Here is a 22,661-nt window from a genome sequence, read left to right as displayed (position 1 = left end):
ACCTTGGACTAAAATTGTTCTGTCTTAGGGTAATGAATCTTGAACTTTACTTGATAATGTCACCTGTTTTCTAAAACAGTTGTACAAATTTTTACTCCACTGGTATTGTATACTTCAAGCATCCCATATCTTCCCCAATACTTGCAATTCTGAGTATTTTTATTTTTAGCCTTTGGGTGTTTGTGTGATGGCATCTTACAGTGGTGATCATTTGCATTTCTATAATTACTAAGAAAACTGAGGAAGTTTCTTTAAGATTATTAAGTATTTGGATATCCTTTTTTGTACAGTAAATTTTAAATTTTCTTAACCATTTTTCTCCTGGGTTATTCATCTTTTTTCTCTTGATTGTAGGAGTTCTTTATGTATTCTGATTTCAATTATGTTATTGATCATAAATGTATTTCAAGAAAGCTTTTCTGCTCTGTGATTTGCCTTTTCTCTCTCTCAGGAGTATCTTTTGGTTGACAGAGGTTCTTAGTTGGATTACCGTCATAGGTACCATGCTCTCCCTTTATAAAGCTTGTGTGTTTGGGTCCTGATTAAGACAATTTTCCTTGAGTTTAAAGGACATTTTACTACTATATTTTCTTCTAGAAGGTTCATTCCTTTTAAAATTGATTTATGTGTGTGGTGTGAGGAAGGCATCAGGTTTCATCTTTTTCCATGTATGGCTATCGAATTATTGCAGCACACTGGTTGAGAAGATTTTCATTTCTTTACTACCTTGCAGAACATGAATCTGTTTCTGACCTTTCTGTTCTGTTCATCGATTTTTCATCTGTGTGCCAATAGCACAACTATCTTATTGTGGCTTTCTAATACGTCCTCATTTCCAGTCATGGAGTATAATTATCTTTTCCTTTTTCTTCACAATTGTTTGGGTATTTTAGGTCATCTACATTTCCATGTAAAGTTTGGAATCAACTAGTCAAATTACACACACTGGATAGAAATTTGTTTGGAATTACATTGAATTTATAGCCTGGGGAGAATCGAGTCTTTACAATATTGACTCATCCAACCCATGAACAGAGGTATTCTCTCGTTGAGTTAGGTCCTCTTCAATTTCTCTTTACAATGCTTTCTCATTTTCTGTATAGAAAGCTTGCATATTTTTGGCAAGATTTATGCCTAGATTTTTTTTGTGTGGTTATTTAAATGATATCCCTTTAAAATGTTTATTTTCTAATTATTTTTTGTTGTTTTAAATGCAGTTCATTTTATTTATTCATCTTGCAATTAGCAACTTTCCTAAACTAACTTTTTTTTTTTTTTTTTTTTTTTTGAGGTAGGGTCTCATTCTGTCACCCAGGCTGGAGTGCAGTGTCACGATCATGGCTCACTACAGCCTCAACCTCCCTGGGCTTGGGTGATCCTCCCATATCAGCCTCTTGAGTAGCTAGGACCGCAGGCAGGTGCCACCATGCCCAGCTAATTTTTTGATTTTTTTGTAGAGATGGGGTTTCGCTATGTAGCCCAGGTTGGTCTCAAACTCCTGAGCTCAAGTGATCTGCCAGCCTCAGCCTCCGCCTCCCAAAGTACTAGGACTGCAGGCCTAAGCCACTGTGTCCAGCCTAAACTCACTTATTAGTTCTATTAATATATCTATAGATTCTTTTGGATTTTATGGTACATGATTACATCATACGAAAATAATACATTGTATTTTTTCTATTTCAGTCATTTCTCTCTTCTAGCACTGACTAAAACCTTTAGTACAGTGTAGAATTAGAAGTGGCAATAGTGACCATCAACATTTCCATTCTCAAAGGAAAAGCTTTCAACATCTCTCCAATTGCTTTATGAGTGTGTGTGTGTGTGTGTGTGTGTGTGTGCGCGCGCGCGTGTGTGTGTGTTAGCTACCATTTATTAGATTAAGAAATTCCTTGGCTGGGTGCTGTGCTTACACCTGTAATTCCAGCACTTTGGGAGGCCCAGCGGGGCAAATCACTTGAGGCCAGGAATTTAAGACCTGCCTAGGCAACATGGTGAAACCCCATCTCTATTCAAAAATACAAAAATGTGCCAGGTGTGGTGGCGCATGCCTGCAATGCCAACTACTCCGGCTGAGGCAAGGGAATCAGTTGAACCCAGGAGGCAGAGGTTGCAGTGAGCCAAGATCGCACCACTGCTCTCCAGCCTGGATGACAGAGTGAGACTCTGTCTCAAAAAACAAAACAAAGCAAAACAAAACAAAAAGAAAGAAAAAAGAAATTCCTTTAGTTTGCTAAGAGTTGGTTTTTTTTTTTCCAATCATGAATGGATGTTGAATTTTTAAAGATTTTTCTGAATCTTTGAGATGATAATTTTTCTAATTTTTCTACTTTATCCTATTAATAAATGTGGCTAATTACATTGATTAAGTGGTAAACCAACATATTTCTGGAATAAATGTAATTTACTTGTGCTATATTATTTTGCCAAATAATTATTAAATTATTTTATTATTAAATTGCCAGATCCTGTTTGCTAATATTTTGTTTAGGATTTTTAAATTCATGTAATCTGGGCAATTGGTTATAATTTTCCTTTCTCATAGTTTCTTCAAATCTTGGCTTCATAAAATGAGTTAGATTTCATTTTCTCTGCTTTTATTCTCTAGGTAAATTTACACATGCTGATTTTTTTCTTTCTTAAGTGTAAAGTGAAATTCACCAGTAAAGGCACATTGGCCTAGAGTTTTCTCTGGAGAGAAGTCTTTAAATTCAATTCCACATATAGAATTTTTAAATAATTTTATTTATTTTGCCCATTTTGTATAGTTTTCCCAGTATTTGTCCATGTGATCTAACTTTGAAATGTCTTAACATCAAATTGTTCACAATATCATTTTACCATTTTAATGTCTACAGAGGTGTTCCTTTTCTTATTCCTTACATTGCTTTCTTGGTGCCTTCTCCCCTTTTTTCTTTTGATTAGTCTCATCAGGGATTTATCAATTTTACTAGTCTTTTAAAAGTACCAAATTTTTGGCCTTTTTGGTGGTCTCTATTATTTATTCATTTTTTATTTCATCAATTACTATTACATTTAGTATTTTCTTCTGTACTCTTTAGGTTAATTTGTTCTTTTCCTGACTTCTTGAGATGGATAATTCTTAGAGTGTCGACCACTCTCTTTTCTATTTACTCCAGCCTGGGCAACAGAGCGAGACTCCATCTAAAAAAAAAAAAAAAAAAAAAAAGAGAAAGAAATGATGGAGCACCTATTGCCGTTCTTGCACTTGTTCCTGGGGAGCTCACAGCCTATCTTTTACAAGTGTCCTGAGCCTCTTGCAGGCCTTTCATGTGTGTTTCCTTCCTGACTTCCTCCTATTTTTCTCACACCTCTGAACCTGCTGTCAGGTGAAAAATCAAAGTGGGCCCCAAATTTAAGAGCTCATGAATTTGATGGTGTGAGAGTGTCCTAGACAGTCCAGCCCTTGGGGGTGGGGAGTTGGGCAGAGAGGAAGGATGGCACTCCAGGGGCCAGAGCCAGAAGCACAGGGAATCCAGGCCTAGAGTAGGATTTCCAGGCTGAGGAAAGAGAGGCCGTGGGTCAGGGGAAGGTCCAGACCAGGACAGGGACAGAGGGTGTATCTCGAGGTTCAGCCAGAAATAGCTCCCTCCAAAACACAGGCAGCGAGTTGGAGGGTGAGCTGCAAGGAGGAAGGGGAGGTGGGAGAGAATGGATGGACCGGTGTTCAGTGAGCCGATTCCTCCTATCCTGGCCTATGTCTCCAGGGGACACGCCTGGGAGCCTGTGATCCTCTCCTCCAGGCTGCTTTCCCACTGGTGCCAGGATTCCCCCAATGCCACACTGAGAACCCAGGAGAAGCATCAAATTGTATGAGAGATAAGAAATGAAGAGAGGGAGCAGGATTTCTGGTTGACAAAAGACGTTTGAGGGTTTTCTGGGTACAGGGAGAAGGGCTGGATGGCTTGGGATGCAGAGAGAGCCCTCCTCTGGGATCCTGCAGCTCCAGGCCCCTGTGGGTGGGGTGAGGGTTGGGAACCTATGAACATTCTGCAGGGGCCACTGTCTTCTCCACGGTGCTCCCGTCATGCATGACCTGGCAGCTGAAGATGTTGCGGGATCTCCACTGCTCGGGCGTCAGGCTCAGGTAGCTGCTGGCCACGTATTTGTTGCTCTGTTTGGAGGGCACAGTCATCTCCATGCCCTGGATGATGGGGGTACCATCTGCCTTCCAGGTCACCATCAAGATTCCCAGATAGAAGTCACTCATGAGACACACCAGTGTGGCCTTGTTGGCTTGCATCTCCTCAGAAGATGGCGGAAACAGAGTGACTGAGGGGGTGGACTTGGGCTGACCTGTGTGGACAGAGGAGGGTGTGAGAGATGGCAGAGGTAGCATGGGGTGCTGTGGAGCACCTCTCTCTGTCTAAAGTCTCTGGGAGGGTTCATGGTGTGGCCATCTGGTCCACCCAGGGTCTCTCCCTCCCTCTTAATTCCCTCCTTTCCACTAGAGCCCTCAGGAGAGCAGACAACCCTGCACCTTCCTAGGGGCCTTCCCAAGTCACCTTTGCCAGGTGTCCTGGCCCAGTCATTTCCTCTGCAGCCTCGGTTTCCCCGTGTGTACCCACAGTAGGCTGTGCTCCCTCCTTCTTGGTTTCTGGAGTTTAAGTTTGGAATCTAGGGGTCTCTCCCACAGCACACAAAACTGTCCTGGCAGGGTGTGGGGAGGCCTAAGCCTGGCATGGCCTGGAGCTTCCTGTCCCCTGGGACACCTGGCCCACTCACCTCTCCTGGTGAAGCACGGGCTCCACCCAGACAAACCCTGGGGCTCTGCCATCGACCCCGTCCCACCAGCCCGACCACAGGACCCTTCACATCGGCTGGGTTCTTGGGGCTGCTTGCCCGGACTGAGCGTGGTGGCACACACCTACAGTCCCAGCTACTTGGGAGGCTGAAGCAGGAGAATCACTTGAACCCAGGAGGTAGAAGTTTCAGTGAGCCAAGATTGTGCCACTGCAGTCCAGCCTGGGCGACAGAGCAGGACTCTGTCTTAAAAACATTAAAAAAAAAAAAAAAAAAGGCTCAAATGTGTCCTATGAAAAGTGTGTTGGATCTGTCAGTATACAGTATGTAAAATGTATGAAAGGTAGCCTGTTCCAGAGTTAAGTTTGGAAAGCTGAGGACCATCTGCATATACACAGCACGCCCTTTCCCTGCACCACAGTATCTTCAAAAATTCTTCCCTCCAATCCTTTTTTTTTTTTTTTTGGAGACAGGGTCTCACTCTGTCACCCAGGCTGGAGTGCAGTGGCATGATCACAGCTCACTGCAGCCTTGACCTCCTCAAGCGATCCTCCCATCTCAGCCTCCTGAGTAGCTGGGATTATAAGCGTGAGCCACTACACCCAGTTAATTTATTTTTATTTTTATTTTTAGAGATGGGGTCCCACAATGTTGCCCAGCTCATCTGGAACTCCTGGGTACAAGCAATCCACCCACCTTGGCCTCCCAAAATGCTGAGATTACAGGCGTGAACCACCACACCTGGCCTCCAATCTCTTCAAATTTCAGAACCTTACCTTTCTATCACTATAACACTATTTCCCTCACAGGATGCACGGTTATTATCAAGAAAGGCAGGAAGGGTGAAGATTTCTAGCATTTCTCTCTCAGTCCCATTTGGTGCTTACATCTTATTTTGGGTTGCACTTGACATCTTGACATATGGAATACTTGTCAGTAAGGCTTACAACAGCCTTAGGGTGATCATGTGGGTAATCTTGATGAGAGATATGATCATTAAATTCTAACCAAAACGTAGCATCCAAACATAAGACAAATATTTACAAGTGATAAATCCTGCATGAAAGAGAGGATAACGGTGCCCACCTCTGATAATCTGTCCCAAATCAAGGCAGTACAATTCCTGCAAAGAAAAAAAACAAAAGCATGTCTGCTAGTTCCAGGCCTGTGTTAGAGAAGGCTCTTTCTAGGGGCACCAGAGGGAATGGAGTGTAATTCAAACTGGAAGCCTTTTAAAGTGAGCTAGCTCACCTATTGAGGCTATACCTTTTAACTCCACTGCACTGCAGTAGTCAGGACTCTTGTTCCAAGTGACAGAAACCCCACTCAAACTAGCTTAAGCCTAAAGATAGATTTATGGGCTGTCTCATGGAATTCATAAACAAGATAGTTCTATCTCTCAGAACTCATTGGCCTTAAGAACTCTGTGGAGCCAGAAACTCAAACACCACTCTCTTCTCTTGTCATGTCTCCGTTTCTTTGAGATTTGTCCTTTTATCTCAGCAATTCCCCCAATCCTCTAGTTCACATAATCTGAAGCATGGTTACAGGGAGCTCCTAAATTTTATATTTTGCAAATAGAGAGCCTGGTTCAACTCTCTTTCTGTCTCCGTTTGAAAAATCTGTGTAAAGACATTTATTGGATTGGCCTGGGCAGGTGCGTTCCCCTGAATCAATCAGCACTGGGCATAGGACAAGTTCACATAATAATCGGGCAACCTAGAAAAAGGAAGTAAGGAGCAGAGGCAGCCCTTAGAAGGCAAGTAGTGCCAGAACAACATTCCCATGGGTGTTCTCTGCATCAACAACCCTACCATCCTGATGTTTTCTTTTGCATTCATTAATATTTGTGTGAGTCTGGAGAAATATACCATGTTCATGGATTGGAATACTCAATATCATAAAGATCAGTTATCCTCAAAGTGATTTGTAGATTACATGTAATTCTTATCAAAACCTAAACAGATTTCTTTCTTTTCTTATTTATTTATTTATTTAGAGACAGAGTCTCGCTCTGTCACCCAGGCTGGAGTGCAGTGGCGCAATCTCGGCTCACTGCAAGCTCTGCCACCCGCATTCACGCCACTCTCCTGCCTCACCCTCCCAAGTAGCTGGGACCACAGGTGCCCCCCACGACACCCGGCTTTTTTTTCTTTTGTATTTTTGGTAGAGATGGGGCTTCACGGTTTTAGCCAGAATGGTCTCGAGTTCCTGACTTTGTGATCTGCCTGCCTCAGCCTCCCAAAGTGCTGGGATTACAGATGTGAGCCACTGCGTCCAGCGCTTTTTTTTTTTAAACAAACAGTCATCATTAGGATGAATCTCAACATATTTCTTAATAAATATTGACAAGCTGATTCTAATTTTGTTTTTAGAAAGCATCTTGCTCTGTTGTCTAAGCTGGAGTATAGTGGTGCAATTACAGCTCAGTGAAGCCTCAAACTCCTGGGCTCAAGCAATCCTCCCACCTCAGTCTCTCCAAGTGCTAGGATTACAGATGTCTGCCACCACGCCCGGCTAATTCTAAATTTATATGAAAATGCAGGCTGGGTGTGGTGGCTCATGCCGGTAATCACAAATTTTGGGAAGCAGAGGCAGGTGAATCACCTGAGGTCAAGAGTTCCAGATCAGCCTGGCCAACACAGCAAACCCCGTCTCTACTATAAAAACACAAAAAAGTTAGCCAAGTGTAGTGGCACATGCCTGTAATCCCAGCTACTCAGGAGGCTGAGACAGGAGAAACACGTGAATCTGGGAGGCAGAGGTTACAGTGAGCTGAGATTGCACCATTGTACTCCAGCCTGGGCAACAAGAGCAAAACTCTGTCTCAAAGAAAAAAAAAAAATGCCAAGGGCCAAGAATAGCCAAAATACTGGCTTGTTCTGAAATCTCTGGTCTATGAGATAATCCACTTTTTTTTTTTTTTTTTTTTTTTTTTTGAGACAGTCTCCTCGCTCTGTTGCATAGGCTGCAGTTCATTGGTGTGATCTTGGCTCACTGCAAGCTCTGCCTCCTGGGCTCACGCCATTCTCCTGCCTCAACCTCTCAAGCAGCTGGGACAACAGACACCCACCACCACCCTGGCTAATTTTTTGTGTTTTTAGTAGAGACGGGGTTTCACCGTGTTGGCCAGGATGGTCTCGATCTCCTGACATCGTGATCTGCCCGCCTCTGCCTCCCAAAGTGCTGGGATTACAGGCATGAGCCACCGTGCCCGGCCAGACGAGATGATCCACTTCTTACTGACTTCAAGATGTGAAAAAAAGGCTTGGCACAGTGGCTTATGCCTGTAATGCCAACACTGGGAGGCTGAGGTGGGAGGATCACTTAAGGTCAGGAATTGGAGACCAGTCCAGGCAACATGGCAGGAGCTTGTTTCTGCAGAAAAAGTAAAAAAAAAAAAAATTGCTGGGCACGATGATACACACCTGTAGCCCTAGCTATCCAGGAGGCTGAGTCAGGATGATTATTTGAGCCCAGGAGTTCAAGGCTATAGTGGCTGAGGTGGGCGGATCATGAGGTCAGGAGAGCAAGACCATCCTGGCCAACAAGGTGAAACCCCATCTCTACTGAAAATACAAAAAAATTAGCCAGGCGTGATGGCGGGTCCCTGTAGTCCCAGCTACTCGGGAGGCTAAGGCAAGAGAATCACTTGAACCCAGGAGGCGGAAGGTGTGCGCCTGTAATCCCAGTTACTGAGGAGGCTGAGGCACGAGAATTGCTTGAGGTCAAGAGACGGAGGTTGCAGTGAACTGACATCTCACCACTGCACTCCAGCCTGGGTGACAGAATGAGACTGCCGGAAAAAAACAAAACAAAACAAAACAAAAAATCAGTGTTATTTTATCTTGTGTTTTATGATTAAAGTCTACAATTGTCTTTTGCACTAAGTTTATTATTTTTATTGTATTAAACTTTAGATTCATGGGGCACATGTGCAGGTGTGTTCCATGAGTACACTGCAAAATGCTAAGGTTTGGGCTTCTAGTGAACCCATCACCCAAACACTGACCATAGTACCCAACGAGCAGTTTTTCAACCCTTTGCCCTCCTTCCCTCCCCACCTGTGGAGTTCCCAGGGTCTGTTATTTCCATCTTTATGTCCATTTGAACCAACTGTTTAGCTATTTATTTATTAATCTATTTTTGAGACCCTTCACCCTGGCTGGAGGGCAGTGGCTCCATCTCAGCTCACTGCAACGTTCGCCTCCCAGGTTCAAGCGATTCTCCCGCCTCAGCCTTCTGAGTAGCTGGGATTACAGGCACGCGCCACCACACCGGGCAAACTTTTGCAATTTTAGTAGAAATGGGGTTCCATCATGTTGGCCAGGCTGGTATCGAACTCCTGTCCTCAAGTGATCCACCTGCTTTGCCCTCCCAGAGTGCTGGCATTATAGGTATGAGCCACTGCACCTCGCCTATTTTTAAATAATAGTTAATTTTCTTTTATTTTGCTAATAATTTAGAGTACAATTATATAATGATGTTAACTTTTTTTGGGCGGTGGGATGGGGTCTCACTCTGTCACCCAGGCTGGAGTGCAATGGCTCAATCATGCTTCCCTGCTGCCTCAAATTCCTAGGGTCAAGTGATTCTCCCACCTCAGCCTCCCAAACAGACCACCATGCCTAGCTGATTTTTCTATTTTTGTGGAGACAGGGTCTTGCTATGTTGCCCAGGGGGGTGTCAAATACCTGAGCTCAAGCAATCTGCCCGCCTTGGCTTCCCAAAGTGCTGGGATTATAGGCATAAACCACCGTCCCTGGCCTAATAATGTAGAATTTTACTTAATGCTTCATAATATCATTTTAAAAGTTTGTATTGGAAATGTATTTAAATATGTAGTTTGATCTTTTGAAAAACATTTGAATTCCTAACAGATTATAAAATACTAGTTGTGCCCAGGAGGCGGAGGTTGCAATGAACAGAGATAACACTACTGCACTCCAGCTGGGGTGACAGAGCAAGACTCCAACTCAAAAAAAAAAAACAAAAAACAAATAGCTGTGTTAGGGTTCAAACCAGAGAAGCAGAACCAGTAGGAGAGATACACAGATTCAGATATACATAAACATATAGTGACACACATCTGCATAGATATAGAAACGGATGGCTTCTAGCCGGGCACAGTGGCTCAAGCCTGTAATCCCAGCACTTTGGGAGGCTGAGGCAGGCAGATCACCTAAGGTCAGGAGTTTGAGACCAGCCTGGCCAACATGATGAAACTCTGTCTCTAATAAAAATACAAAAATTAGCCAGGTGTGGTGGTGTAGGCCTGTAGTTCCAGCAAATCGGGAGGCTGAGACAGGAGAATTGCTTGAACCCGGGAGGCACAGATTGCAGTGAACCGAGATCGTGCCACTGCACTCCAGCCTGGGTCACAAAGCTAGACTCCGTCTCTAACAAACAAACAAACAAACAAAAAAGCTATATACAGGCATACATCTAGATAGATAGATAGATTGGTAAAACCTTGGCTTCTGTATTTGTGGGGTTGGCTAAGCAAGCCCAGAGTCCACAGGACTGGCCGTCAGGAAACGACAATAACCGGTAGGCTGGAGCCGCACAGGCAGGGCCAAAGCTTGTTTTTCACAGGCACTCAGGAAGAAAGATCCAGAGAGAAGGGAGCACAATGGTGGACTCAACTGCTATTTGAAGTCTGTGCTCCAGGAAGTCCTAAGCCCTCTCTTTTTTAAAAAAAGAAACATAAACTTTTTGGCTGGCTGTGGTGGCACAAGCTGTAGTCTCAGCTGCTCAGGAGGTTGAGGCAGGAGAATTGCTTGAGCACAGGAGTTAGAATCTAGCCTGAGCAGCATAACAAGACTTTGGTTCTAAAAAGTATTTAAAAAATAGTCTGGCCGCAGTGGCTCACGACCGTAGTCCCAGCACTTTGGGAGGCCAAGGTGGGTGAACTGCTTGAAGCCAGGAGTTCAAGATCAGCCTGGCCAACATGGTGAAACCCCGTCTCTACTAAAAATACAAAAATCAGCCGGGTGTGGTGGCGCATGCCTGTAATCCCAGCTACTTGGGAGGCTGAGGTGGAAGAATTGCTTGAACCTGGGTGGCAGAGCTTGCAGTGAGCCAACATTGCACTGCTGCACTCCAGCCTGGGTGACAGAGTGAGACCCTGTCTCAAAAAAAAAATAAGAAATATTTTCAAAATAAAACACTTTTAATGTTATTGTTATTTTTTTCTTTAGCAGCACATGGGGAAGTTGAGTAAACTTTTAATTTTAAAACAGTTTTAGAATTACAGACAAATTGCCAAGACAGCACAAAGTTCACACATACCCTTGTACCTGGCTTCCTTCTTATGAACATCTTAAATTACTATGGTAAATTGCTACAGTTAAAAAACCTGGCTGGGCATGGTACCTCACACTTAGGATCCCAGCACTTTGGGAAGCCAAAGTGGGAAGATTACTTGAGTCTTGGAGTTCAAGACTAGCCTGGGATACACAGTGAGACCTTGTTTTAGTTAAAAAAAAAAAAAAAAATTTAAGGCCGGGCACGGTGGCTCATGCCTATAGTCACAACACTTTGGGAGGCCGAGGCAGGCGGATCACCTGAGGTCGGGAGTTCAAGACCAGCCTGACCGACATGGAGAAACCCGGTCTCTACTAAAAATACAAAATTAGCTGGAAGTGGTGGGGCACGCTTGTAATCCCAGCTACTCAGGAGGCTGATGCAGAAGAATCACTTGAAACCAGGAGGCAGAGGTTGCAGTGAGCCGAGATCTCGCCATTGCACTCCAGCCTGGGCAACAAGAGTGAAACCCCATCTCAAAGAAAAAAATTTTTTTAATGAAAAATTGGACCAGGCTGGAGCACAGTGGCACAGTCACACCTTACTGCAGCGTCAAACTCCTGGGCTCAAGCAATTCTCCCTCCTCAGCCTCCCTAGCAGCTGGGACTGTAAGTGCATACCACCTGGGTGACACAGTGAGACTCTCTCTCAAAAAAAAAAGACAAAGAAAAAGAGGAGGTAGAACAGGCAAACGCGGCCCAGACCTTACCGGATCCCACTTCTCTGCTGACCACATCCAAGTCAGGAGGGCAACAGGGGTGGCGTCCTTGGTCTGATGTCACTGTCTGTCCTCTATCTGAACCCTGAAAACCAAGCTACCTTCCCCCCTCGGCAGAGCCAACCTCAGAATGTCTAAACTGTCCCCTCCTCCCGATCCCCGGGCCCAGCTCTGTGCAGGGCCTGCCCCTCAGGCCTGACAAGTGTCTGGTGGCTCATGCCTGTAATGAGCGCTTTGGGAAGTCAACGTGGGAGGATGGCTTGAGGTCAGGAGTTCGAGATCAGCCTGGAGAACGTACTGAGAACCTGTATCTTAAAAAACAAAACAAAACAAAAAGTTGGTTTTTGTTTTGAGACGGAGTCTCAGTCTGTCACACAGGCTGGAGTGCAGTGGCTTGATCTGGGCTCACTGCAACCTCCGCCTTCCTGGTTCAAGCAATTCCCCTGCCTCTGCCTCCCAAGTAGCTGGGATTACAGGTGCTCATCACCACGCCCGGCTAATTTTTGTATTTTTAGTAGAGACGGGGTTTCACCACGTTGGCCGGGGTGGTCTTGAACTCCTCGCCTCAAGTGATCCGCCCGCCTCGGCCTCCCAAACTGCTGGGATTACAGGCGTGAGCCACCAAGCCCGACCAAGTTTCTTTCTTTCTTTTTTTTTTTTTTTTTTTTTTTTTTTTAATTAGGCATGGCGGTCCCAGCTAAATTGCAAGGCTGGGGCGGGAGAATCGCTTGAGCTCAGAAGTTAGGATTGCCCCATTCCGCTCCAACCTGGGCGGCAGGACCAAACCCAGTCTCAAAAACATTTCAAAAATTAAAACTAAATATTAGAAAGGACACTGCCCGGGCTCAGACTTCGCCTCCGGACGCGGCTGGACAGGAGCTCTTCCTCCTCCTCCCGCCTCCTCCGCCCTGGCCCTCCTGAGTCTCCCTAGTCCCCCCCGGTTCCCCCGTCCTCCAACCCCGCGCCCCCAAGCCCGTTGACCTTTAACCTCCTCCGGGACCCCAGCTCCAGGGCACTCAGGTGAAGGAGGGTGTAGGGCGCCGGGACTTAGGCCATTCCCAACGCCGGGCTCCCGGCGCCTCTCCCAACGGCCGCCCGTACCTCTGCTCCTGGAAGCCCAGGCGTCCCTTGTCGGAGAAGTGGGCTTCGAAGCTTCAGAGGCCTCTCCCGCAACCGGCTCTCCCCGGTGTACAGCATCCCGCCCAGTAGCGCCTGCGCGCAGCCACACAACAGCGGCCGAGAGCGGCCCCGGACACCGCCACCATCCAAGTCATACTTCCCGCTCCCTGTGTTGTCAGCCAGTCTGACAGGATGAGAGCGGCGCGGGCGGAGCCCTGTGGGCGTGCCGCGCGGCGCGCCTGCGGCCTGAGGCACGTGAGGCCGTATGCGCCATGTTTGTTGAGGGCGAGTGCCAGGCCTGGAGGGGCGGGGCGGCGCCAGACGCTGCCCAGTAGGACCTGTGGCTGAAATCCAGGACTAGGCCTTTGGGGAAGCCCGACCTCCACCCTCAGCTGCAGCGAAGAAGGACGTCGTCTGCTCCCCATCCCAGCAGAGGCTGGACGATCCAGGGCTGCAGGCCAGGACAGAACCCCTGAGATTGGTGGCATCCCCTTTTCTTCAAGGGGCACCTCCACTTGCTTTCCCCAGCAGGAATTGGAGCAGGCCCCACGGGAGCCTCTTCCATGACTGCTGGATGCAGCCTCTTGCAGGGATGCACCTCCTTGGGAGGCGGCCATAGCCTTGACACTGGACCTCTTGGACCCTGACCCTAACCAAGGGGACAGAAGCTCCTTCTTGGCTTTGAAGATACATGAAGATACAGGGAGAGAGGCCAAGTGCAGTGGCTCAGGCCTGTAATCCCAGCACCTGGGGACGCTGAGGTAGGCGGATCACTTGAGGCCAGGAGTTCGAGACCAGCCTGGCCAACATGTCGAAACCCCCTCTCTACTGAAAATACTCAAAAAAAAAAAAAAAAAAAGGGAGCCAGGCATGATAGCAGGCGCCTGTAATCCCAGCTACTCAGGAGGCTGAGGCTGAAGAATCACTTGAACCCAGGAGGCGAAGGTTGCAGTGAGCCGAGGTCACACCACTGCAGTCCAACCTGGGTGACAGAGCAAGAATCTATCTCAAAAAAAAAAAAAAAAAAATTGCAGGGAGAGGGTGCCCTGCGGGACCCCACTTTACTCCAGTAGGGAAGGCATCATGTGGAAGGAATCTGGAAGAGATCTGGAGACAGTGAAAAAGACATAGGTTTATTAAGGGGACTTTCACACAGGTGCAGTGGCTGTGGCTGGACATGAGAACCACTACATTTGTAAAAAGCATGCAGCTTCCATAACATTTTCACCTAGCATCCTCGACCTTTTACAGGTGGAAGGTATCCGAGTTCCCGGTGGTGAATCCATACACAACTGAAACAACCTCAATTCTTGCCTCCTCAGAAGAAATAATTTGACTGAGGGTCATAAGGTAGATACCAGATAGAGGCAAGTTGCAGAGCAGGAGTAAAATTTTTTTAAAAAGCAGGCCAGGAAAGGGCGTAGTGGCTCATGCCTGTAATTCCAGTACTTTGGGAGGCTGAGTTGGGTGGATCACCTGAGATCAGGAGTTCGAGACCAGCCTGGCCAACATGGTGAAACCATGTCTCTACTAAAAATACAAAAATTAGCTGGGCGTAATGATGAGTGCCTGTAATCCCAGCTACTTGGGAGGCTGAGGCAGGAGAATCTCTTGAACCTGGGAGGTGGAGGTTGCAGTGAGCTGAGATTGAGCCACTGCACTCCAGCCTGGGCTATAGAGTGAGATAGTATAAAAAAAAAATGATTATTAAAAACTTTAGAACAGGAAGTAAAGGAAAGAAGGAAAGTACAACTTGGAAGAGGGCCAAGCGGTCGACTCGAGAAACCAAGTCCCCAGCTTGACCTCTTGACTCAGAGTTTCACAGGTTGGCATCCTTCCAGGATCTTGCCACTCCTGATTCCTTAGCTTGGGGATCCGAACACACTGTCTTCTTCGACCATAAAGTCATTCTGAGGGTCCACATCAGGTACGGCTGTCAGGTGCCTCTGCCATACAGAGGGGTCCCTCTGGTCCTAGGAACCTCGACTGGACACAATTGTTTGCATGATTACTCCCCCACCCCTTTTCTCATGCTCGCCAAATCCACCTTCTGGGAATGGACCTTAATACTGGAAATGGAGTCCCCAGCATAGTGAAAATAAATACATTCTACAAACTGACAAGGCCTAAAGGCTTTTTCCCAAATGTTTATGCACTTTTTCTTATTTTCTTTCTTTAAAATTTTACTTGTATATTCCTTTAGTGAAATGCTTACATGCTTAAATTAGGATATAGTTCGCTGTTTATGAGGCAGCTTTAGGCCACATTTAACAAAAGTAAGAACAAGTAGGATGCAAAAGTTTATACAGTATGTAAAAATCAGTAATTCAGGATGGGCTTAGTGGCTCACACCTGTAATCCCAGCACTTTGGGAGGGGGAGGCAGGAGGATGACTTGAGCCCAGGAGTTGTGACCAGCCTGGACAATATAATGAGACCACGGTCTCTACAAGAAATACAAAACAAACAAACAAAAAAAATTACCCCGGGGGTGTGGCACACACATATCATCCCAGGTACAGGAGAGGCTGAGGCAGGAGCATTGATGAAGCCCGGGAAACAGAGGTTGCAGTGAGCCAAGATTGTGCCACTGCGCTCCAGCCCAGGTGACAGAGCAACACCCCATCACAAACAAACAAACAAAAAAAAAAAAAAAAAGAAAAGAAAAAAATAAGACTAAAGGGCGCCAGAGAAGATTTTTCTTTTTCTTTTTTTTTTTTTTTTGAGTCTCGCCCTGTCACCCAGGCTGGAGGTGCAATGGCCCCATCTTGGCTCACTGCAACCTCCACCTCCCTGGTTCAAGTGATTCTCCTGCCTCAGCCTCCTGAGTAGCTGGGATTACAGGTGCTCACCACCACACCCAGCTAATTTTTGTATTTTTAACAAAGATAGGTTTCACTATGTTAACCAGGCTGGCCTCAAAGTCCTGACCTCAGGTGATCCGCCCGCCTCAGGCTCCCAATGTCCTGGGATTACAGGCCTGAGCTACCACGCCTGGCCAATTCAAATATTTCTTCAGTTTACAGTTGACTAAGAAAGCAAAGCTTTATCTAAAACCTTGGGGTCAGCAGAAGGGGTGTTAAGTTTTGCCTGTGAGTGTGATTCCCTCCAGACCCCTCGGGAAGAAATTTGGAACAAAGAACGCCAGTGAGAGTTCAGTCTTCGGTTCACCCTTATCTGAGGTCGAAGGGAAAGCTGTCACCATTTTTCATCCAGTGGAGAACTGTACTTCTGAAAACAACTTAGGGACATTTGTCAAGATGTTATATTTACTTTCTATAGGGGATCAAATATCTTGTGGCTCTAACCAACTTGGGTGGCTATTGTTCTGAGCTATTATTATCTTTTTCCTTTTCTTTTCTTTTCTTTTTTTTTTTTTTTTTTTGAGGCGGAGTCTCACTCTGTCTCCCAGGCTGGAGAGCAATGGCCCAATCTAAGCCCGCTGCACCATCCGCCTCCCGGGTTCAAGCAATCCTCCTGCCTCAGCCTCCTCAGTAGCTGGGATAACAGGCATCCGTTATCACATCCAGCTAATGTTTGTATTTTCAGTAGACATGGGGTTTCACCATGTTAGCCAGACTGATCTGGAACTCCTGACCTCAGTTGATCTATCTGTCTTGACCTCTCAAAGTGCTGGGATTACAGGTGTGAGCCAGTGCACCCAGCCAATTACTACCATCTTCTTATCAACTTGCTAATTTACTTCTCAAGAATAGCTAGGTGCTGGAATTTCCCTTGAAGGCTAATGTGGTTCGGGTATGTGCCCTCCAGATCTCATGATGAGATGTGATTTCCAGCCAGGCACAGTGGCTCACACCTGTAATCCCACCACCTCCTCCTCCTCCAATTCCTCCTCCTCCTCCTCCTCCAACTCCTCCTTCTCATCCACTTCCTCCTCCTCCTCCAACTCCTCCTCCTCCCACAATTCCTCCTCCTGTTTCTTTATCCTCCTCCTCCCCCTCCTTCATTTCTTTTTCCTACTCTTCCTCCTACATTTCTTTTTCCTCCTCCTCCATTTTTTTTTCCTCCTCCTTTTCTTTTTCTTCCTCCATTTCATTTTCCTCCTTCGCCTCCTCACAGGCATGAGCCACTACACAAGGCCTGGCTGTTTGTTTCTTCCTCCTCCTCCATTTCTTTCTCCTCTTCCTCCTTCTCCTCTTCCTCCTCCTCCTCAAAGTCACCAGCCACCATGACTGACCTGGCTATTTCCCTTTCCTCCTTTCCTCCTCCTGCTCCTCCTCTGCCTCCCAAATTGCTAGGATTACAGGCCTGAGCCACCACACCTAGCTATTTCTTCTTTTTTTTCCTCTTCCTCCTCCTCCTTCTTCATTTAATTTTATTTATTTTTTTTGATGTGGAGTCTTGCGCTGTTGCCCAGGATGGAGTGCAGTGGTGCCATCTCGGCTCACTGCAACCTCCATCTCCTGGGTTCAAGCCTCCCAAGTATCTGGGATTACCAGCGTCTGCCACCATGCCCATTCAATTTTTGTACTTTTAATAGAGACAGGGTTTCACCATGTTGGCTAGGCTGGTATCAAACTCCTGACCTCGTGATCTGTCCACCTCCACCTCCCATAGTGCTGGGATTACAAGGATGAGCCACTGCGCGCAGACCCCCTGGTTTTTTTTCTGTTTTTTTTTTTTTTTTTTTTTTTTTTTTTCCATGAAATGGAGTTTCACTCTTGTTGCCCAGGCTGGAGTGCAATGGCGTGATCTTCCCTCACTGCAACCTCCACCTCCCGGGTTCAAGCGATTCTCATGCCTTAGCCTCCTGAGTAGCTGGGATTACAGGCACTTGCCACCATGCCCGGCTAATTTCTATATTTTTAGTCAAGACAAGGTTTCTCCATGTTGGCCAGGCTGGTCTTGAACTCCTGACCTCAGGTAATCTGCCCTTCTTGGCCTCCCACAGTCCTGGGATTACAGCTGTCAGCCACTGCGCTGGGCCTACAGCTCATTTCTTACCACAGAAATCTTTGCACCTCTCCACAAAATTGCCATCAGGGATGTCCCCAGAAACCATTCATCCCAGGTGCCATGCAGAGAAGAGCTTCTTGTTCTCCTTTTCCCTTTCCCTCTTCCCTCTCACCTCATCTTGTTCATTCACTCATCCCTTTTCCATTCTCACTTTTAAGCGTTAACCTTTCAAAAGCCTGTCTTCCCCTATAAGTAATGTATTGTAACTCCCGCCATCACCATATCCTTCTCCAACCCACCAAACTGCCAAGGATGGTAAGTTAATAAACTAAGAAGAAATGGGAAACATTCATTGCAAACATTGCAGCCCCTCAGTCACCCAACATGACATCACAGATCTTCTGGTCTTTGAAGACCCATTTTTTTTTTTTTTTAAAGACAGGTGTCACTCTGTCACCCAGGTTCAGGTGCAGTGGTGCAATCACAGCTCACTGCAACCCCCAACTCCTGTGCTCAGACGATCTGCCTGCCTCAGCCTCCTAAGCAGCTGGAACTACAGGAACACACCACCACACACAGCTAATGTGCTTATTTTTTGTAGAGATGGGGTCTTGCTCTGCTTAACAGGCTGGTCTCAAACTCCTGGCCTCAGGGATCCTCCCACCTTGGCCTCCCAAAGCGCTGGGATTACGGGGATGAGTCACCATGCCCGGTCTGAAGACTTTAAATGCTGCCATATTCAAGATGCGTTGAAACTCACCTGTGTTTGATGAGCCTGCTTTTTGCAAGTGAGTAATATAAAACACACTGAAATACCTTAAGCTTCTCAGGCTTTGTACCTTCCTCTGGAATAATCATTGTATCTCAAAAGTAAATCCATAATGAGGTCCAGTTTTTCCTTCATCCTTGGCTATGAAATAGACAAAGAAAAAGGCAAGCTAGCCATGTCCACCTCACTGTAGGAGACTCTCCTGTTTGCTTTTTGACTATATTTGGGAAATGAGGGCCTGACTGCTTTCCTACTTCCTAAGCACAACTTCCTTTACCTAGGAAATCCTCAGCGCAACCTACATGGATTAAACCAGCTTCCTCACTTTGTTTCCAATATTTTTACAACCAAAATATCCAGAAAGGGCAAGGCAACCTGAAAAAATGAGGACGGGTACCTTATCCCATGAGCCAAACTGCCACTTACACTGGTTAGTCATGAAATCAGCAAAATTCCAGATGAGCTCTCCAACCATGTATTTTCTGCATTTTTGATCCAGACCCAGATGGTACTGCTCTAGCAGACTGTTCTGGTCATCTTCACTGAATATCAGAGATGCATCCTGGAATTCAAGACAAAGAGAATTTAAGAATCAGAACTGGCAGAATTGCAAATGTTAAATAAAAAATAAAGATCCACTTGATGGTGACGAAAATATCTGACCTCACAGGGGGCTGTAGTGACTACAGGACTCACTGATGCTAGGGTAAAGACAGCCAGGGAATGATCTAACCCAGAAGAAAATGGAGGTTTAAAAAAACAACAACATGGCCAGGCGTAGTGGCTCACACCTGTAATCTCAGCACTTTGGGAAGTCTAGGCCAGGCAGATCACGAGGTCAAAGATCGAGACCATCCTGGCTAACACGGTGAAACCCCATTTCTATTAAAAATACAAGAAATGAGCTGGGCATCGTAGCGGGCGCCTGTAGTCCCAACTACTCAGGAGGCTGAGGCAGGAGAATGCTGTGAACCTGGGAGGTGGAGCTTGCAGTGAGCAGAGATCGTGCCACTGTACTCCAGCATGGGCAACAGCGAGACTCTGTTGAAAGAAAGAAAGAAAAAAAAAAAAAAAAGAAAAGAAAAGAAAAAAAAGAAAGAAAGAAAAGAAAGTCATTACTTAGTAACTGCTTTATTTATAAATATAATTTGATATTCCATTCATCTTACTTTTCCATCTCTATCTGCTGGTACAGTCTTAAGGCTGAACTACACGAGAAGTAAAAATATGCCTTGGGATCAGGCATGATGGCCCATGCCTGTCATCTCAGCATTCTGGGAGGCCGAAGTGGGAGGACTCCTTGAGCCTGGGAGTTCAAGAGCAGCCTGGGAAATATAGCAAGACCCCATCTCTACAAAAAATACAAAAATTAGCCAAGCATGGTGGCACACACTGAGGGTCCCAGCTACTTGGGAGGCTGAGGTGGGAGGACTGCTTGAGCCCCAGAGGTCAAAGCTTCAGTGAGCTGTGTTTGCATCACCGCACTCCAGCCTGAGTGACAGAGCGAGACCCTATCATAAGTAAATAAATGTATGTATGTATGTATATATGTATGTATGTATTTATGTATGTATAATGAAATTAAACCAGGCTGGGCATGGCAGCTCAGGTCTGTAATCCCAGCACTTTGGGAGGTCAAGGTAGGAGGATCACTTGAGCCCAGTTCAAGACCAGCCTAGGCAACACAGTGAGACCCAGTCTCTAAAAAAGTTTAAATATTAGCCAGGTGTGGTGACGCATGCCTGTGGTTCCAGCCACTTGGGGGGCTGAGGAGGTAGGATCATTTGAGCCCAGGAGGTTGAGCAATGAGCTGTGATTATGCCACTGCACTGCAGCCTGGGCGACAGAGTAAGGCTGTGTCAAAAATATCTATATCGTTAATTAAACTAAATAAATTCAGCTATTCTAGTCATATATCAAGACCTCAATAGCCATATGTAACTATTGGCCACCATTTCACACAGTGCATATATGGGGCATTTCTATCATTGCAACGGTTCTTTTTTGAAACTAGGCCTCACTCTGTCCCCCAGGTTGGAGCACAGTGGTGCAATCATGGCAGACGGCAGCCTTGACCTACTGGGCTCAAACAATCCTCCCACCTCAGCATCCCAAGTAGCTGGGACTACAGCAAGCACAGCCATAATCAACTAATTTTATTTTTTATTTTTCTTATTTCTTTGAGATGGAGTCTCGCTCTGTCACCCAGACTGGAGTGCAGTGACATGATCTTGACTCACTACAACCTCTGCCTCCCTGGTTCAAGAAGTTCTCCTGCTTCAGCCTCCTGAGTAACTGGGATTACAGGTGCACACCACCACATCCAGCTAATTTTTGTATTTTCTTAGTAGACACGAGGTTTCACCATGTTGGTCAGGTTGGACTCAAACTCCTGACCTCGTGATCCACCCACCTCGGCCTCCCAAAATGCTGGGATTACAGGTGTCAGCCACCTTGCCTGGCCACAACTAATCTTAAATTTTTTGTAGAGATGGGGTCTATGTTGTGCAGACTGGTCTCAAACTCCTGGGCTCAAGAGAGCCTCTGACCTCGGTCTCCCAAAGTGCTAGCATTCCAAGTGTGAGCCACCACACCCAGCACTGCAGAACCCAGGTCTATCAGTGCTGACCTAGAACTTCTCGAGAGTTTCTTAAGAATTCAGAACTGGGGCCAGGCATGGTGGCCCATGCCTGTAATTCTAGTACTTTGGGAGGCCAAGGCAGGTGGATCACTTGAGGTCAAAAGTTCAAGACCAGCCTGACCAACATGGTGAAACCTCACCTCTACTAAAAAAATTTAAAAAAAAGATTAGGAGAACGTGGTGGTACGTACCTGTAATCCAAGTTACTTGGGAGGCCGAGGCAGGAGAATCACTTGAACCGGGAGGCGGAGGTAGCAGTGAGTCAACATTGTGCCACTGAACTCCAGCCTGGGTGACAAGAATGATCTTCCCTCTCAAAGAAAAAAGAAATCAGAGCTGGTTACCTTTTCAAAGAGGATGAGCAAGGGTGCATATCCACGAGTCACTTCCCTCTTCTTGACTAGTTTGCAGAAGTGGCATTCTGTAAGCACGATAAATTTAAGGGTGCAAACAGAACAGCACAGTCCACTGTAGGGGGCTGTTCTTCATGTGTCAACGGGAGTCCCAGGAGCTGTGACAAATGAGTGTGAGCTGGCTGGGGAGGGAACAAGGGGCTGGATGGGTTCAGGAATCCACATTAAAAAAAAAAACCCGACAAGATAAAGCAACCTATCTTTGGTGAGGAAGATGAAAAAATGAGAGGGATAAAAATATGAGGACAGGCCTGGAATGGTGGCCAGGGAGGCCAGCCAGATCTCCACACAAAGATTCTGTTGTTAAGCAGGAAGCAGCCTCAGGGGTGAAAGTTTCCTGAAGCAACTCAGGTCAGGCCTCACATACAAGAGCCCCAGAGGCTGCAAAAGCACCAGCTCAGCCAGCCAAGAACCCAGGGCCACACCCTTCTGAGACCCAGATTCCAAGTGAGGATCGCAGGGATTCAGCCAAACAGGAGGACGTGACAGCTGGAGGACCAATACTTCCCAACACCCTTCCAGCAAGCAGCTGTGGACCTGCCATAGGAGTGGTGACAGGCAGGATGGTGGTCTGGGAAGAAGGATCCCAGACTGGGTGTCCCATAGGACCAGGTTGTGACAATCCCACAGCCAACACTCATGCCCCAACCAAACCCAAACCCCACAGCTCCCCAAGCCCTCCATGTAAATAGCCTGTGCACTGCTAAGCAGATACCTCAGGGAATAATCTGATGGCTGTGAAGAAGATGCAGCCTCAACAGGGTTCCACAAGCCTTCTGCAAGCAAAGCCTTGTTTGCTTGGGTGCCTCTTCAAAGCACTAGGGAAACTCTTAAAAGATACAGGGCCAGGCACAGTAGCTCATGTCTGTAAACTCAGCATTGTGAGAGGCAGAGGCAGGAGTACAGCTTGAGGTTAGGACTTTAAGGACAGCCTGGGTGGAATAGTGAGACCCTGTCTCTACAAAACACAAAAATTAGCATGGCATGGTGGTATATGCCCATAGTCCCACCCACTTGG

At 46.4% G+C, this 22,661-nt stretch overlaps 1 protein-coding gene and 1 gene segment (V, D, J or C); one reads left to right on the top strand and one right to left on the bottom strand.

The window, feature by feature from the left end:
* The window catches only part of LOC105465821 (phosphatidylinositol 3,4,5-trisphosphate 3-phosphatase TPTE2-like), a 384,743-nt gene that overhangs the window by 33,064 nt on the left and 329,018 nt on the right, over positions 1 to 22,661 (top strand).
* On the bottom strand, positions 2,428 to 18,649 carry LOC105480772 (immunoglobulin lambda constant 6-like). The segment is given in 3 exon segments: positions 2,428 to 4,314; positions 5,848 to 5,884; positions 12,887 to 18,649. Coding segments are annotated over 3 exon segments (450 nt in total).

The sequence above is a fragment of the Macaca nemestrina genome, chromosome 15 (genome assembly GCF_043159975.1).
Source record: "Macaca nemestrina isolate mMacNem1 chromosome 15, mMacNem.hap1, whole genome shotgun sequence".
Lineage (NCBI taxonomy): Eukaryota > Metazoa > Chordata > Mammalia > Primates > Cercopithecidae > Macaca > Macaca nemestrina.
Note: the sequence above shows the minus strand (reverse complement) of the source record. Positions and strands in the feature narration are given on the sequence as shown.